General features: G+C 61.0%; 2 protein-coding genes across 2 annotated transcripts in view; both read right to left on the minus strand.

Moving 5' to 3' along the window:
- The window catches only part of SPEG (striated muscle enriched protein kinase), a 38,754-nt gene extending 33,127 nt beyond the window's left edge, over window positions 1-5,627 (minus strand). Inside the window, 1 exon segment of the mRNA XM_027678796.1 lies at window positions 5,212-5,627. Coding sequence (XP_027534597.1) covers window positions 5,212-5,620 — 409 coding nt within the window. The 5' untranslated portion in view covers window positions 5,621-5,627.
- A 2,436-nt stretch (window positions 5,628-8,063) lies between these two features.
- Window positions 8,064-13,457, minus strand: DES (desmin). Its single transcript, XM_027678799.1, has 9 exons — window positions 12,828-13,457; window positions 11,303-11,363; window positions 11,032-11,127; window positions 10,783-10,944; window positions 10,567-10,692; window positions 9,649-9,869; window positions 9,477-9,526; window positions 9,132-9,214; window positions 8,064-9,016 (listed from the first exon to the last, which is right to left on the minus strand). Exons 1-9 carry the CDS (start codon window positions 13,376-13,378, stop codon window positions 8,975-8,977), a joined length of 1,392 nt encoding a protein of 463 aa, XP_027534600.1. The 5' UTR covers window positions 13,379-13,457; the 3' UTR covers window positions 8,064-8,974.
- Between the last annotated feature and the right edge of the window lie 1,515 nt (window positions 13,458-14,972).

The raw sequence follows: 14,972 nt of genomic DNA on the forward strand, positions 1-14,972 counted from the left end.
CTGGCTGGCTGGGCACGAAGCCCTTCCCTGCAACTGTGGCTCTGTAGCCATACCTCAGCAAAAACCTCAGGAGTGACTGGTCTGCCCCAGAGATGCTGTACTCCTGGGAATAACTGGGTCACCTCCAAGGAGCTGTGCCAGCTGCAGGGACCAAAAGTCCTTTCCAGAGGCAACAGCACCTGCAAATCCCTGCTCCAGGGCAAAGCCAGAGTCTGCAGAAGGGGTCTTATGAGAGGTGATGGCTGCCTGCACCCAGGGCAGCCCCTCTGCCCTGCCCCAGCCCGGGGGCAGCCCTGACACTGCCCTGCTCCTGTGCAGGTCAGGGACATAAGGCAGGGGATGAGAGCCAATGCAACCGTAACATGGACAAGAGGCAGAGCTGGAGCAGGTCACCCATTGCCACCCAGCTCCAGCTTCACCCACTGGACACCCATTGGCCCTGAGCAAGGCAGACAGCAAACACTTGCTCAAAATACAGAATCAATTCCACTGTTCCAAGAACTGAAGCTCTCTATGCCTTGCTGGGCCTCTTAGGAGCCCTGCATGGATCCTGACCCAGCACCACATCTCCAGCCTGGCACCAGTGCCCAGCCCCAGCCAGCAGCCCCCTTGTCTCGGTGCTTGAATAATTGATGTTGGTGTGTGCGTGCAGCGTCTTGGGTAGGAGGAGATCAGGGCATGAATCTTTAATGCATTTGCACCTTCCGGAGCTGCCGGGGATGGTCTGCAGGAGGAGGTGATGTTCTGGGAGCCTGGGAAGGTGGGGACCATCCCCAGTCCTGTCCCCAGGGGAAATAAATACAGCAGCAGGATGTCCCTTGTCAATGGGCAGGGCAGCACACAGCAGTTTTTGGCCCTGGGCAAGAGCAGTGCTGTGCTGTGACCCCTCTCCCAAGGGCTGGGACACCCCAGTGCCCTCCCCAACATCACTTCCCCTTGCTGCCACGAGAATGGTTCCTGAGCACACAGTGCTCACTGCAGGCAGAGAGCGCAAGGATGCAGGACAGCAATGTGACCTTGGCTTTGGGTGCCTGAACATAGAGCAGGACAGCAGAAGACATTTCATCTCTGCCCTGCCAGCCCCACTCCTGGCATTCCCCCTGCCAGGACTGAGGGGCTGCATACAGCAGGTGGGGGAAAGCAGGCAAGAATGCAGGCAGCAGGGTGGAAGTAACCAGCCCCTTCCCAGTGCTACCATGCCAGGGCAAAAGGCAGTAACCTTTTGGTGTCAGGAGGCGGGAGGGGCACTGGGAGTGCTGGGCAGCCCTGGGAGGAGGAAAAGGCTGTCATCCCATCATGCAGTCCTGAACGTCGGTGCTATATTTACCCAACTGCAGGCCTGGGTTTCGGCCTCACGTCTGTAACACAAGCCCTGCAGCCCGCCAGAATCCGAGGGGACGGCACATTCCTCAGCAAAAATAACCCCCCGGCAGCAGGCGAGAGGGCAGGGGTGGAGGTGACTGACTGGACAGCTGCACCCACGGCCCTGCTCACCGGGGAGCAGTGCTCTCACTCCACCAGACCTGGGATGGGGACCCAGCACATGTGGGCGCTACACCAGCCCCCTGCCCAGGTGGCTGGGGGCAGATCTGGGAGCCGCTCTGGGGCAGCTGGCATTTGACATGGGCATGGCACCACAAAGTATGGGACTAAAATTAGGCACTGAGATAAATGGCCAGAGATGCCAAGCCACCAGGGATACTGTTATCACAGCCATCCCCCGTGGGGTTCATTGTCATCGCCATGCACCACCAGCTGAAAAATAATGCCTACACTGTCCCACTGTAACTCCCTACACAGGAAGGGGCTTTGCAGGGCCACTGCACACAAGCAGCTCCTGCCCCCAAATCCAGGCGGGTGCAAGCTGTTCCTTGGGCAGAGGAAAGGTTCCAAGGCAGTTTGATTGCTGAGTCCAGGTGGAGGCGAACAGAGCAAGACTCTGCACTGGGAGCCCAAGATGGACACATCCAACCATGAAACAAGAGGCAGCTTGGATGGGGAGGATCAGGCAGTGCTGGCACAGTGAGGGAGGGCTGGGCTCTAAAAGGATATTAGCTGAGGTTCTTAAGAGGTGATTTAATCCAGTTTACAGGGAAAAAATTCAGAAGATACAGCTGAGAGGTGATAGAGGCTTTAGCAAGGCTTGTGGCAGTGGAGCCATGGTGGGGACCAGGGCTAGCTGGAAGAGTGTGGAGGGAGGATCTCTGAATGGACCTGGGAAGCCCCTGGATCAGCCTGGTGCTGGTGTGAGAAGGGTCAATGCACCCTTGGAGCCAGGGCATGAGGGAGAACCTGCAGCAGGAGAAGGACAGAGCAATGGGACAACGGGGAGACAGCATGGCACAGCAGGGATGGTATGCCCCTGGTAGCCCCTGCCCCTGACTGTCTGGACAGCCCCACACATGTGCTCCCCACTCCCCTTGCCGAGCACTGACGCACTCAGGGAACCTGGGAGAAGAGCAGGAGAAAATCATTAGTGGGGTGGAGCGACAGATTCAGGGCAAGAGATTAGAAGAGCTAAATCGGGCTTGTGTGAGCAAGGGGGACTGCTGAGCTGGTGCAGGAGGAGCTGCCAGGGCTGAGTGCAGAGATGGGCAGCATGGAGCCCCCCTTAAGCCACCTGAGCCACTCTGGGGAGAGCTGATGCTGGCCCCAGAGAGAGCTGCAGCCTGGCCTGTGCACCACAGAGAAAAAGGGGAGGACTGGACTCTGTGCCCACCAGAGACCACAACCCATCAGAGGCAAATGGAGCAAGGGCATCCCAATACCTCTAGACACAGGGGACTGAGACTGCAAGTCCAAAGACTTCATCCTGCCTGGGGACCTTGCACACATTTGCCTTGTCCCACAACTGGCTGATGACCTGGCTCACAGAGTGCCCCAGGGAGCAAGGATGCAGTGTTCCTTCCCAGTATAAGGATAGCGGAGCCATGAGTGGAACTTCCACAATCCCTGGAGAGCTAGGTCTTGACGGGAAGTGTGTGTAGACCCTAAGCAACCAGGGCCTCTATGCCAGAGGCCAGTGAGCCATGGCACATGTCCTGGCAAGGTGTCAGGGCAGATGGGTGTAGAGTGGTGACACAGCTCCTCTCTTTTCACACAATGACCTGTCTCACTGCTCAGCTGGTGGCAGGGAGAAAGTGGCCGCAGGAGGTCAACACGTTGAGTGCCAGAACCCCTCAATGGGGCCAGGTGATAAGGCTGGACCCCCACTGCATCCCATCACCTCCACATCAGCACCCAGACGGACATGGTGCTCCCTGGGCACTGCCACGTCACACCACAGAGACCGTTCTGCCCTGGTGTGGGGACAAAGCCACATCGGGGGCTGCCCTGCTCCTTGCCCAGCCCTGTGCCCCAGATCATGCACAGCACCAGAGGCATCTCTGCCACAGGGCTGGTTTTCTGGGTGCCTGTTTGCTCAACAGTGGTGCATCCACAGCCAAGAGCCTGCTGTGAGGAGTGCCTATGGCAGGGTGACATTCACACTGCACGTTAGGCAATCCTGGCTGCTCGGTCCCTCCCTCAGCTGTCCCAGAAAGGCGGTGGTGAGGGCCAGCAGCTGGGAATTGGGAGCAGGGACGAGTGCGTCAGCACAATGGGAACGGGCACCTGGGGAAATCAGGCTGGGCCATGCTGCTGGGCAGAGGCAGTGAGGCCCAGGCTGGTGTGGCCATGGTGAGGTGCAGCTGCACATCAGAGTGTGAGAACAGGGTGATGCCCTGCTGCCCCACCCCTGGTACAGGGCCTGTCTCCCATTCTGCACACATCGCACCACACATCCGACTGCACAGTGACACGGTCCCCAAAGGTGTGATGTACAGTGACTCTCTGCAGACCCATTGCAGGGCAGGACCCCTCTTGCATGCTTCTCCAGTCCTCCTGTTATCCCACCAGGCTCGTGAGCAGCACATACATCTTCTTCCATCCTCCAAACACCACTTTTCCAGACTCCTGGCTCTCAGAGCACAATACCTCCTATTCCTCCAGTGCTCCTCTTCAGCACTGCCAACATTCCTTCTGACCTGCCACAGCCATCCAGTCCCCCCTCAAGGGGCAACATCTCTGGTGTGCCTCCTGTGCTGCAGCTCCTTCCCTGGAATCTCAGGGCTCAGCGTTGCTTTCCTCACTCCCTGCCCTCATTGTCCCCATGCAGGCAGCTCAGCTCACATCTCAGAGCAGTGCCACCAGCCTCCACATTTCCCAACACTTCAATGTCTCAAGCAGGTTGCATCCATCCTCCATGGGGAAATGGCCTCCATTTGTGCCAGGGAAGATTTAGTACTGGAACGGGATGGCCAGGGAAGTGGTGGAGTCACCATTCCCAGAGGCATTTAGAAGACATACAGTTGTGTCACTTGAGGACATGGTTTGATGATGGACTTGACAGTGATGGGTTAACAGTTGGACTCAATGATCTTAGAGGTCTTTTCTGACACAAGTGATTCTATGACATGATTCCATGATGATGGGGCAGAGTGAGCTGAGCCGCAAACCTGCCTGGCCCCTGTACAGGACGAGGCCCACTCCCTGTCTGGCTGCTGCACTCAGGGGTCATGATAATGAGCAGAGGGGCTGCCACAGGGACCGGCAAATGCTGTTTAATTTTCCTTGGCTAATTAACCACTAGGTCCCGCCCACTGCAGGGTACAGGCTCCACCTACTTGTCAGCCCTGCCTCTTACCATGTTGTGTTCCTCCACCCAGCCCCACCGGGGTCCCTGTTTTCCCAGTACAGCTCCAGTGCCTGGTAAAGCTGTGATGGTGATACCACAGAAGTTCTGCCCATGGACAGCTGGTGCTCAGGGTGTATTGGGGACCGTGTTGGTAGCTGTGGTGGGTGGTACCACCAGTGCCATGCGCCCGACCCCCATACCTGTCTCTCTCTCTATATATCTCTCTCTCTCCTCCTGCCCTGAGCAGGCTTGGCATCACATGCTCCCAACACCTCTGTGCCCAGCCCTGGCACCCAGCCTTGCCTGGCAGCCTTGCCTGCAGCCACATGCTCGCTCCAGGCTGGAGAGCCACCCCGGTGCTGCCGGCACTGGGCACCCCAGCCTGCAGGAGGGTGAAAACAGCAAAGCTCAGCAGCCCTGTCTGGCCCCAGGGCACACACTGAACCAAGAGCCCGCAAAGCACCTCTGCCACCCTCAGCAAACCTGTGCCCCCATCTGTGCCAGCACACCCATGCTGGCAGCCACGCCACCCTTACCTTCCATGTCAATGATGGCCAGCACAGCACTGGTCATGGCTTCTCCCCGCTCATTTTCAGCAACGCATGTGTACACGCCGGCATCCTCCTTCTTGCTGTCTCGGATCCAGAGGGTGCCATACTCCTCCCCACCCTGAGGCAGCTGCTCCTGGTTTCGGTACCAGCGGAGGCTGGGCTGGGGGTTGCCCACCACCACCACCCGCAGCCGGATGTCACAGCCAGTGCCGATTGCAGCGTTCTTCAGTTTCCGCACAAAACATGGTGCCGCCAGGCGAACCGGGCCCTCCTCGGGCACCCCCGGTTCCACTGTGACCTTGGCACGCTTTGGGGGGATGCCGGGGCTCGGCGGGGCTGCACGGGGCTCCCCACCATCCCTACTCATGCCACCGCGTCCCTGTGCTCGGTGCATGGTCTGCAGCTCCCCCACCACCACCCGTGACCCCTGTCACCCCAAACCAGCGCGTCGAGCCCCTCTTCTCCCCCTGCCTGCAGTCTGGGGGTGTTGGGTGCCTGCCAGGGGCACCGGGGCAGTAGCAGCCCCCCGGTCCTGATGCTGTCTGGTTCGGCGTCTCCCCCCCACAGTCTGCAGCCTCAAAGGTCGAAGTGCTGTGGGCAAGCGAGGGGCTATATTTAGGCCGGGGGTCGAGTTCCTGCTTGCCCAGCTACCGCTCACCGAGCGCCCAATGCAGCGTGGCACTCACACCCCATGCTCCGCTGCGACCCCAAGCCCGCCCAGCACCACAGCACCTGCTCCTTGCCGGCCTGGGTATGAGTCCCGCGGTGCCGGCTGCTCGCTGAGCCGTCCCAGTGCTGGGGCCGTGGCGTCCCCCCCCTCACCCGTCCCGTCCCGCACGGCCCCCGGCGAGCTGTGCTCTCTCTGCCCCCTCTCCTGAAGTGGCAGCTGCCTCTGATATGTCACATTCCTTGGCTAGGCTCCCCTTCTCCGCGCCTGCTGCCCTGGGCCTGCAGCTCAGCTCCACTTGCAAAGATAGAAAAGGGCCAGCACCTTTCCATATTAGCAGAGAGGCTCGTGGGGAACCTAGCCTACCTCCCCCTCTTCCCCTTCTCCGGCAGTGTCATTGGATCAGGGCAGAGAGAGACCCTGGCGGCATGTGGAGGGAAAGGACACCGTCATACTTCCTGCAACGCGAGACCCCAGGCAGGAGCCACCCTGAGGGGCCCCTTCGTCCCATTCCCAGCGGGCGGCAGAGGTGAGGATCCCAGCATCCCTGATGACCCCAAATCCACCCTCCCAGGGGGCTGCAAACACAACAAGACTATTTCCCTCACCAAGCCCCTGCCTCACTGCCTAAGGGTAACCAGAGTCCTGGTCAGCCCTGCTTGGAGCAGGAGCACCCCACCATTTGGTTTTTGGGGGACCCCATTGGAGCTCCCACATGCTGTGCTCCAGGCAGTGAGCAGCCAGGACTGTCTGTAACAGATGCTGCCTGACCATCCCCGGGCAAGGCAGGGCTTCCCCATCTCCGGTGTGATGGCACCTGGCCCCAGCCGCCCTCGCCAGGGGCTGTAAATCTGGGTGAACAGGACGCCAGCGACATGGCACGGTGCTTCCCAGCTGCAGGCCATCCCTGATGTCTTTGGCACAGCCCACTGCCACCAGCCCAAGGGTGCCAGCATCAGTGGAGCATCACCAGGGAGAAGAAGGTCCCAGGATCTCCCAGCTTGGATAGCTGGGGCACAACAGAGTGGGATGCCCTGCTAGACCCACATCCTCACTGCAGAGTGGCTGAGCCAGCCCCAGGGTCTTTGGGACTGGAGGAGAAGCCCGGGGGAGGCCTGGAGGGCTCTTCCCTGCCACGCAGGAAAAGGAATGCTCTGTCCCCTGCCTGTCCCCAGGGGCTGAGCTCTGTCACAGCCAGCCTGGGCCAGCAGGGAGGGAGGTGTCATCCCTCCCCATCCAGCCTGGGGACTGTCCTTGATGTCACAGGGCCACCTGCTGGAGACAGACCTTGAAATCCAACACCCCCTAACTGGAGTTTGACACACTGGCCTCTCCATCAGGGACCCCTCAGCCCTGCTGGTAGTGGCACATGCCTTGTCCTAAAACATCACTCCCTGCCAGGCCCACAGCCCTCCCTGGGATCTGCTTCCTAGCTGAGGAGTGTGAACCCTGCAGCAACTCCTGGGGCAGAGCAACCCTGAATTGCTCTCTCCCATGGGATGCTTGACCCTGGGTTCCCCTGCAGCATCCCCCATCACTGAGGTGAAGGACGCAAAGCCGAAACCCCCGCATTCTGACCACAGGGAGTGGGGCACATACACTGGGAGGAAGGTGCTGGCAAGTTGAGGCTGCAGGCTGAGCCTGGAATGCAAGCATAGGGTGGTGGGTCTGATGCTCACAGGGTACCAGGGAGGAGTTCGATTTGGGATAAGGGGGGCTTTGCTTGAAGGTTGGTGACACTGGGCGGGGCTGTGAAAAGCCCCAGGCTGGTGTGGATTTGGGCAGGGTTGTCCGAGATGAGGGCAAAAAGGAGATGGCTGTGGAGCTAAGGGCCACCAGGACATGGTGTCTGGCCCTGGGTGCGTGTGGGGGATGTGGCACCATCACCGAGAGCCCCTCTAAACCTGATCAGGGCTTGACCGTTACTGTCCCCTGTCCCAGCAGGGCTCCCCCATCCAGCGCAACTGGGAAATGCACCACCGCAGGCAACAAAATGCTCTGGGACATCTTCAGCATGAGGGCCCACAGCTTTTGGGGGACCCAGCAGCCAGGGAAGAGCAGCTCAGGGAGTTGCTGGCCCCTCCATCCACCTGGCCCTTGTGATGGGCCTCCCTCCAGGTGCTGCCTCCCCACCACCCACCCTATCTCTGCCCCAGAGATGCACTGAGAGGACAGGGTGATGCTCCGTTGTTTATTTTGGCCGCCTGAAGAGTCACATAGATGTGGTGGGGTGGGGGTGCATTGGGGCGAGGGGTGGGGATGCCTGCCCTGGCCCCCCGGGCCTCTCTCTGGCTCCTCCCATTCTCTCCCCCCTCTCTCCCATTCACTCACTCCTCCTCTCTCCTATGTCCACCTACGGGTACCCTCTCGGCTCACGAGCCCAGACCCGTGCAGCCTCCAGCTGCTGGGGGTCCCCGCCATGGTGGGGGGGCGGGCACTGCCCTCCTCTGCCCCACAGGCCTTTATCTTGGCCGGGAGGAGCGAAGGGCCCCAGCCCCCCTGGGCTGGGGGGGACATGCAGGTTGGGAGCCCCCTTGCTCTGAGCCGGACAGAGAACAAGGGGCTCAGCCCGGACCACCTCTAGCTTGTCCCCATCCCTGGCATCACCGCTATGCACCTGGAGAAGTGCCAGCTCCAGGGGGATGGCAGTGCTGGCACAGGGGGATGGGTCCCCACTCCTGTGGAATGAACCCCAAGCCTGTGCCCAGCGTGGGAAGGGGCCTGCGGGGGGATCCAGAACCCGCTGCTGGGACCGTCCGGCTCTCCATGGAGCTGGTCTAGGCCACCACCTGCTCCCCCCAGCCCCTCCTGCCTGTCCCCTCCCCCCTGCCGCCCCTCCCCCGGCCCTGGCCTGATCCTGACGCTGGCGTGGCCGCTGTGAAGCTGCAAAAGCAGACCGAGCCTTTCAAAGCCAAAGGAGAGAGCCCAGGGGTGTGGGGGGCCCAGAGGCAGCTGCATGGGGAAACCCCTCAGGCAGTGCTGGGGGATCACTGAGGGGCGAGGCGGGGGGCAGGAGGGGGGCATGGCGGTAGGACGGAGGCAGGGACAGAATGTGCCAGTGGGCTGCTGGAGCAACCTCCTCTACAGCACTTCATGCTGCTGCTGGGTCGCCTCACTCACCACCTGTGGGAGAGAGCCACTGTGAGTCGCTGTGCCACACCAGAGCCCAGAGTGCAGGAACAGACATCGTGCCTCGGCCCCGTCTCCCCACCACCCTCAGGTGCCACCCTGTGCTCACCTCCCCATCACGGGTTTCGATGGTTTTGATCATCACGGTCTTTTTGGTGTGCACTTCAGAGCCCCGCTGCTCTGGGCTGGTCTCTGCAGGGAGAGGACACGGGATAGGACCACAGGACATGTGGCATGGGGGCACAGCAGTGGGGCTGGGGCTGCTGGGGGGCTTCAGCAGCCGTGGCTGAACCCCCCCATCTCAGCTCATGGCAACACCCAAACAAGTGCCCCCACATCAGAAACTCCATGTGGCAGCTGTGGGTCCCCAACTTGCCAGCTTGGCTGCAGCCCCCCAGGAGGGAGTTTTGCCCCCAAACTGGGGACCCTGGGGGACTCACAGGGTGATGCTCACCTCGGAAATTCAGTGCAGAGGCGAAGGTCTGGTGCATGGGGATGCTGATCCTGCGGGGACACAGAAGAGAAGCTTAGTGCCAGCTAGCTCTAGCCCTCAGGTGCCTGCTCACGAGGTTGGAGCCCCAAAAAACAGTTGACCCTGCTGGTCTCCCTGCACCCCTGCCACTCACCGATTCTCCTCGCCCTCCAGCAGCTTGCGGTATGTGGCGATCTCTACATCCAAGGCCATCTTGACATTGAGCAGGTCCTGGTACTCGCGCAGATGCCGGGCCATCTCATCCTTCAGGTGCCGGATCTCCTCCTCCAGGCGGGCAATGGTGTCCTGGTACCCACCGGCCTCCCCCGCAAAGCGCTCCTCCATCTCCCTCATCTGGCGCATCAGCGAGTCATTCTGGAGAGACACCGGTCTCAATAAGGGAGGGAACCCAGAGGAGCCAGGGGTCACCTGGGGTGGGAGCTGGAGATAACAGGGGATCCTGGGGAGAGCTGTGGTCAGCCCTGGGCTGGGTCCAGCTGATGTGGGACCATGATGAGTGACTGTCATCCTCCATCAGCCCAGTGCTGGCCAGCAGGATCTGGCAGGGCAAGCTGGGCATATCCTGGGCAACCCTAGCACCCTGGTGTCCAGGCTTCTCAGCAAAGCCATCCTACCCCAGCAGGAGGGCAAGGAGAGCTGCAGGAGCACTGGATAGCTGCCTGGGGTTGGCACTGACACACTGGTGGTTGCTGGCTGGCTTCTTTGAGTATGACTGTGTTGGAATGGAACTGTTGTGTACTGTTTGTTTGCAACCACCTTCCCAGCCTGCAACCAGACACCCTGAGCCCTCCGCCCGCCTGCCTGGAGCCTCGCAGTCTGGATCACCTTTTACAATCTGTGCCTTGATCCCAGGACTCTATCAAAACACCTCGCAGGAGCCCAGGCCACTGCTGGAGGAGGCACAGCCCAAATGTGGGGTATGAGTTCCCTCATGGCAGCAACTCAGAGAGCTGGAAAGAGCCCTCCACCCCAGAGATGTCCCTGAGCAGCCCTGGAGCAGCAGGTCCCTGAAGGAAAGCTGGGGGTCTCCCCAGTGCTGCCCTCAGCTCACCGTGCCCTTGAGGGCATCAATCTCGCAGGTGTAGGACTGGATCTGGTGCCGGTACTCCAACATCTCCTGTTTTGCCTGCCGCAGTGCATCATTGTTCTTGTTGGCTGCCTGCGTCAGGTCATTCACCTGCGGAGAGACCAGGGTCAGCAGGCATGGCCACCAAGATGGCCGAGACCCACCGCACTGGGGCCAGCCTGGAGCCCACCACCCCTGTACCTTGGACTTGTACCACTCCTCGGCCTCGGCGATGTTCTTGGCAGCAATGCTCTCATACTGAGCACGGATGTCCCGCAGCGCAGCCGTCAAATCGGGTTTGGAGATGTCCATCTCCACCTGAATGTGCTGCTCCTGCAGCTGTGCCTGCAGCTCCCGGATTTCCTGGGTGGGCAAGGTGACATCTCAGGGCACCCACTCCACCCTCCCTGCCCCACAGGTGCCACTGGGAAAGGGGGCACCCCAACCAACCTCTTCGTGCACTTTCTTGAGGAAGGCGATCTCCTCCTGCAGGGACTCGATACGTCTTTCCAGGTCGATGCGTGCCAGTGTGGCCGCGTCCACGTCCTGGGGGGGACAGAGAGTGAGGGATAGTGGGAGGCTGCAGGGAGAGCACCAGGGTTGGAAGGTGCAAAGCTGTGTCCAGGACCATGCTATGGTGCTGGGGCCAGGCTACTGGGGGGAGAGGGAAGTGGGAAGGGAGGCAGGGGTCTCACACCACATGAAAGGGACAGGTACTCACAGCTCTGAATGCAGCGAGGTTGTTCTCAGCCTCCTCCTTCAGCTGGATCTCCTCTTGCAGCCTGTAGACAGAGAGGAGAGGCTAGGGGGTTCTGGAGGAAGCCCTGTCCCTCCGTGGTGATGTCCCCCCAAGCTGTCCCTTAGTCCAGCATGGCCTGGTGGGAAGACAGCAGATTGTCCTGTGTTCCTGGCAGGCAGCAGAGGGCTGGCAGGGGGCCAGAGGCTCTTCCTCCCATTCCCTATTATAGTCAACACCGGAGAGATCACAAAGGCATGAGGTCAGCTCAGTGCCATGCGTGCTGCCCCGGCCCTTATAGGGGAGAGTGACCAGCAGCTGGGGGGGATCTGGCACGAGGGGTCCAAGAGATGGCCATCAGCTGAGCCATCCCAGGGAGAGCAGGAGGACAGACAGGTCTCAGCGATGCTGTGAGATGGGGTATGGAAAAGGGACTGCTGCCAGGGGTCCCAGGTCAGGGCTGGAGCTCCGGGCTTATGCCAGGGGACGGGACAGTACTGAAGGCTGCAGGCCCATGGAAAGGCAGTGGGGAGGAGACGGAGGTGCCCAGGCGGTACTGGCACACGAGGTAACAGGAACCTGACACCTGTTTGTTCTGGGCCTTGCTCCTCCCCTGTCATTGAAAGTTCCTCCATGTCACCACTCCCAACCCCCCAGCATTGGGGCTTTGCCCCATTAGGAGCATCTATGTTGTGGCTGGGGTTACAGAGGGATGCAGCAGGCTATGTCACCCCCAGGGGATGGGTGCTGGTGTCCCCAGGGCACAGGGTCCGGGAGGGAAGGTGCAGGCCAGCATCAGAACATGCAGCTCCCTCTGATCATTCGCCCCTACTGCCAGGTGTCCCACGCTGTTCAGTCCCTGGGAGTTCCCTCAGCCTGGCCACCCTTGTGGCTAATCCCCACTGGCCCCAGCTCTCTTCCCCAGCACTAGCCATGTCCACAGCATCCTTGGCATCTCCTGCCACTCACAGGGCATTATGGACACTCACAGCAGGCCTAGAGCATCTCTGGCCTGCGGAAGTGCTGCTTCCTCCCCTCCCTCCTTCATGTCCGGAGCTGATGGAGCACCCTCCCCGGGTAATCCTCCCCCTCACTTCCGCCTGTCTGGCTGCCTCTGTCTGCTCATCTATCCCACAGAGCTCAGCTCACTCGTGGGCTCGCCAGCCCTCCCTGGTGTGAGCAGAGATGGGGACCCCATGGTGACGTGCACTTCGATCTCCCTTCTCTGGGTGTCCTGTGGCATCACAGCCCAGCCTCAGCTCCACTGTAAGGGAGGGCATAGGGACACCTCTACTGCCAGAGCTGTTCTGCCCAGTGGGTGCTGCCTGGGCATCAGGACAGGGGTCAAGGGGAACAGAATAGTGGGAACATGATAGTCTATGAGCATGAGGCGCAAGGATGACAGTAACCACCAAAGGGGCTGTCAGGGCGATCTCTGCCACCACCCATCCCTGGGGATAGAGATGCACAGATGGATGCCCGCAGGGACACTCCAAGGGCCCCCACTCACTTCTGCTTGAGCTTCTGCAGGTCATCGAGCAGGTTGTCGCGCTCGACCTCCACACGAGCTCGCTGGTTGGTGAGCAGGTCCACCTGGCGCCGGAGCTCCCGCAGCTCCTCCTCATACATCTCAGCCACGCGGGTGGGCTCCTTGCCCCGCAGGCGGTTCACCTCGGCCACCATGAGGGCATTCTGCTGCTCCAAGAACCTCACCTTTTCAATGTAGTTGGCAAAACGGTCATTGAGCTCCTGCAGCTCCACCTTCTCATTGGTGCGGGTCTGGAGGAACTCCTGGTTCATGGCATCGGCCAGGCTGAAGTCCAGCAGCTCGCCGGCACCTTGGTAGGCACTTTGGTAGGAGCGCAGGGGTGTCACGCGGGTGGTGCGGAAGCTGGACAGGCTGGGGACGGCCGAGGTGCGGGACACCTGGTAGACGCGGGAGGTGACGGAGCTGCCGCTGCTGCCCTTGCTCCCGAAGGAGGCACGGGGGAAGACCGGGGAGCCGCCAAAGGTGCGGCGGTAAGAAGAGACCCGCTGGCTGGAGGAGTAGGACTGGCTCATGGTGGTGGCGTGGGTCGGCGAGGCCGGAGCAGGGAGCAGGCGGCGGGGCTGGCGAGCGGCCGGCAGCTCGGAGAGGCGTCAGGAGGGGAGCTGCGCGCCGCTATTTGTATCCTGCTGACATCACCCGCCCCTCCTGCTGCCGGGCAGCTGGGGGATGCTGCTGCGGGGGGGATGGCCACCAGCCCCCGCCCACTGCCCCTCACCTGCCCGCACCCCCCGGCAGACAAGAATGATACAACGATACCCATGAACCCCTGGGCACCCCCGGAGTCCCCTGGAGCCCTGACTCCGGCCCCCAGTGCTCTGCCCTGTCCCTGGGGGTGTGAGGAGAGTTAACTGGGGCAGGCTGATTGTGACCCCCCTATCAGGGCGCAGTGCCACCCACGGGGGGCCCAGACAGAGAGATGGCTTAGGTGGGTGCCACGGGGGAAAGAAGGGGACTCAGACCTTCACAACAAACCCTCACTTGACACCCTTAAGCCAAACCTCATGACTGCTAGCCATGGTCCCAAAATTAGTCTTGAGAACCCCAAAAGGCCTCTGATGATGCCCTGACCCACCCCCTGGCAAGAGCACCAGGCTCAGCTCTCCATGTGGGGCCAGACTCCAGCCCCCCCACCCAGAGAGTGAGCAAGGAAGGGCCCAGGAAAGGGGCTGATGTGGGAGGACTCCAGCCCTGAGTGTGCTTGTACTGACCCACCACCCCAACTCCCTTTCTGACATGGGGGGCTGTGCACTGGCCAGGGTCTGGGCACTTTCAAGTGCTGCTGAGTGACCCCAAGCAGGTGCTGGGTCTGAGCCCCAGTGACGGTGACGTCAGCCCCCTGTCCTTTCTCAGGCACATTCCCAAAGCAGCAGGCACCCAACCAAAATAGCCTTCCCAGCTCATACTCATGGGGCGTGGGACATACATACATGGTATTTATAGCTGGGTGCCTCCCTGTTAACCCTTCTTGCTCCAGGCATGTGGACAGCACAGCTGGATGGGGACCCTGCCTGGAGCAGCTCCAGTCCCTCTCTGGCCCCCATCACTCCAAGAGCAGAACAAGGTCCCCAGGTTATCCCGAGGCACTGCAGGCTCTGCCCTGTCTCCTCAGTCTTCCTCTTGACCAGAAAGTACATGGAGGATCAGAAAGCCCAGCCCACCTCTGCAAAAATTCAGAGAATGGAGAATACCCCAGTCCTGTATAGGCACCCCCACAGCTTCCCACTTCCTGGACAGGTGGTAGGCCAGATCAGGGAACCCCAGGGCCATGCACAAACCTGTGCCAGCTAAAGAGGTCATCCTGAGGGAGGGGAGCTGTGCTGGGGGAACCCCTCAAGAGGGTGCCCCTTGCCTGGGAAGCACCCCCTCCTCTAAAGCCCCCCCAGCACACTTGGTGACCCCCAGCTCTGTCCAAGCTGCACTGTTTTGGCTGACGTCACCTGGCTCAGCCCCAGTGACTCTGTCCCTGGAGGCCCTGGTGTAGGGGACCACGGTGCCACTGGGCACGGGGTGACTCAGCAGCAGGAGCAGTACTCAGCCCTGACTGGCCCTGCACCTCCTGGCCTTCTGTCCTGGCTGTAACACAGACACCAAGCAGTGCCGTGGCTC

The sequence above is a fragment of the Neopelma chrysocephalum genome, unplaced genomic scaffold, assembly GCF_003984885.1.
Source record: "Neopelma chrysocephalum unplaced genomic scaffold, ASM398488v2 Primary Assembly neopelma1_44, whole genome shotgun sequence".
Taxonomy (NCBI): Eukaryota; Metazoa; Chordata; class Aves; order Passeriformes; family Pipridae; genus Neopelma; species Neopelma chrysocephalum.

Coding starts and splice junctions, on each gene's coding strand:
- DES (XM_027678799.1), bottom strand. CDS start 13,378: ATGAGCCAGTCCTACTCCTCCAGCCAGCGGGTCTCTTCTTACCGCCGC. Junction 9,870..10,566: donor TTGATGCCCTCAAGGGCACG/GTGAGCTGAGGG, acceptor GTGTCTCTCCAG/AATGACTCGCTGATGCGCCA. Junction 9,017..9,131: donor TCGAAACCCGTGATGGGGAG/GTGAGCACAGGG, acceptor TCTCTCCCACAG/GTGGTGAGTGAGGCGACCCA.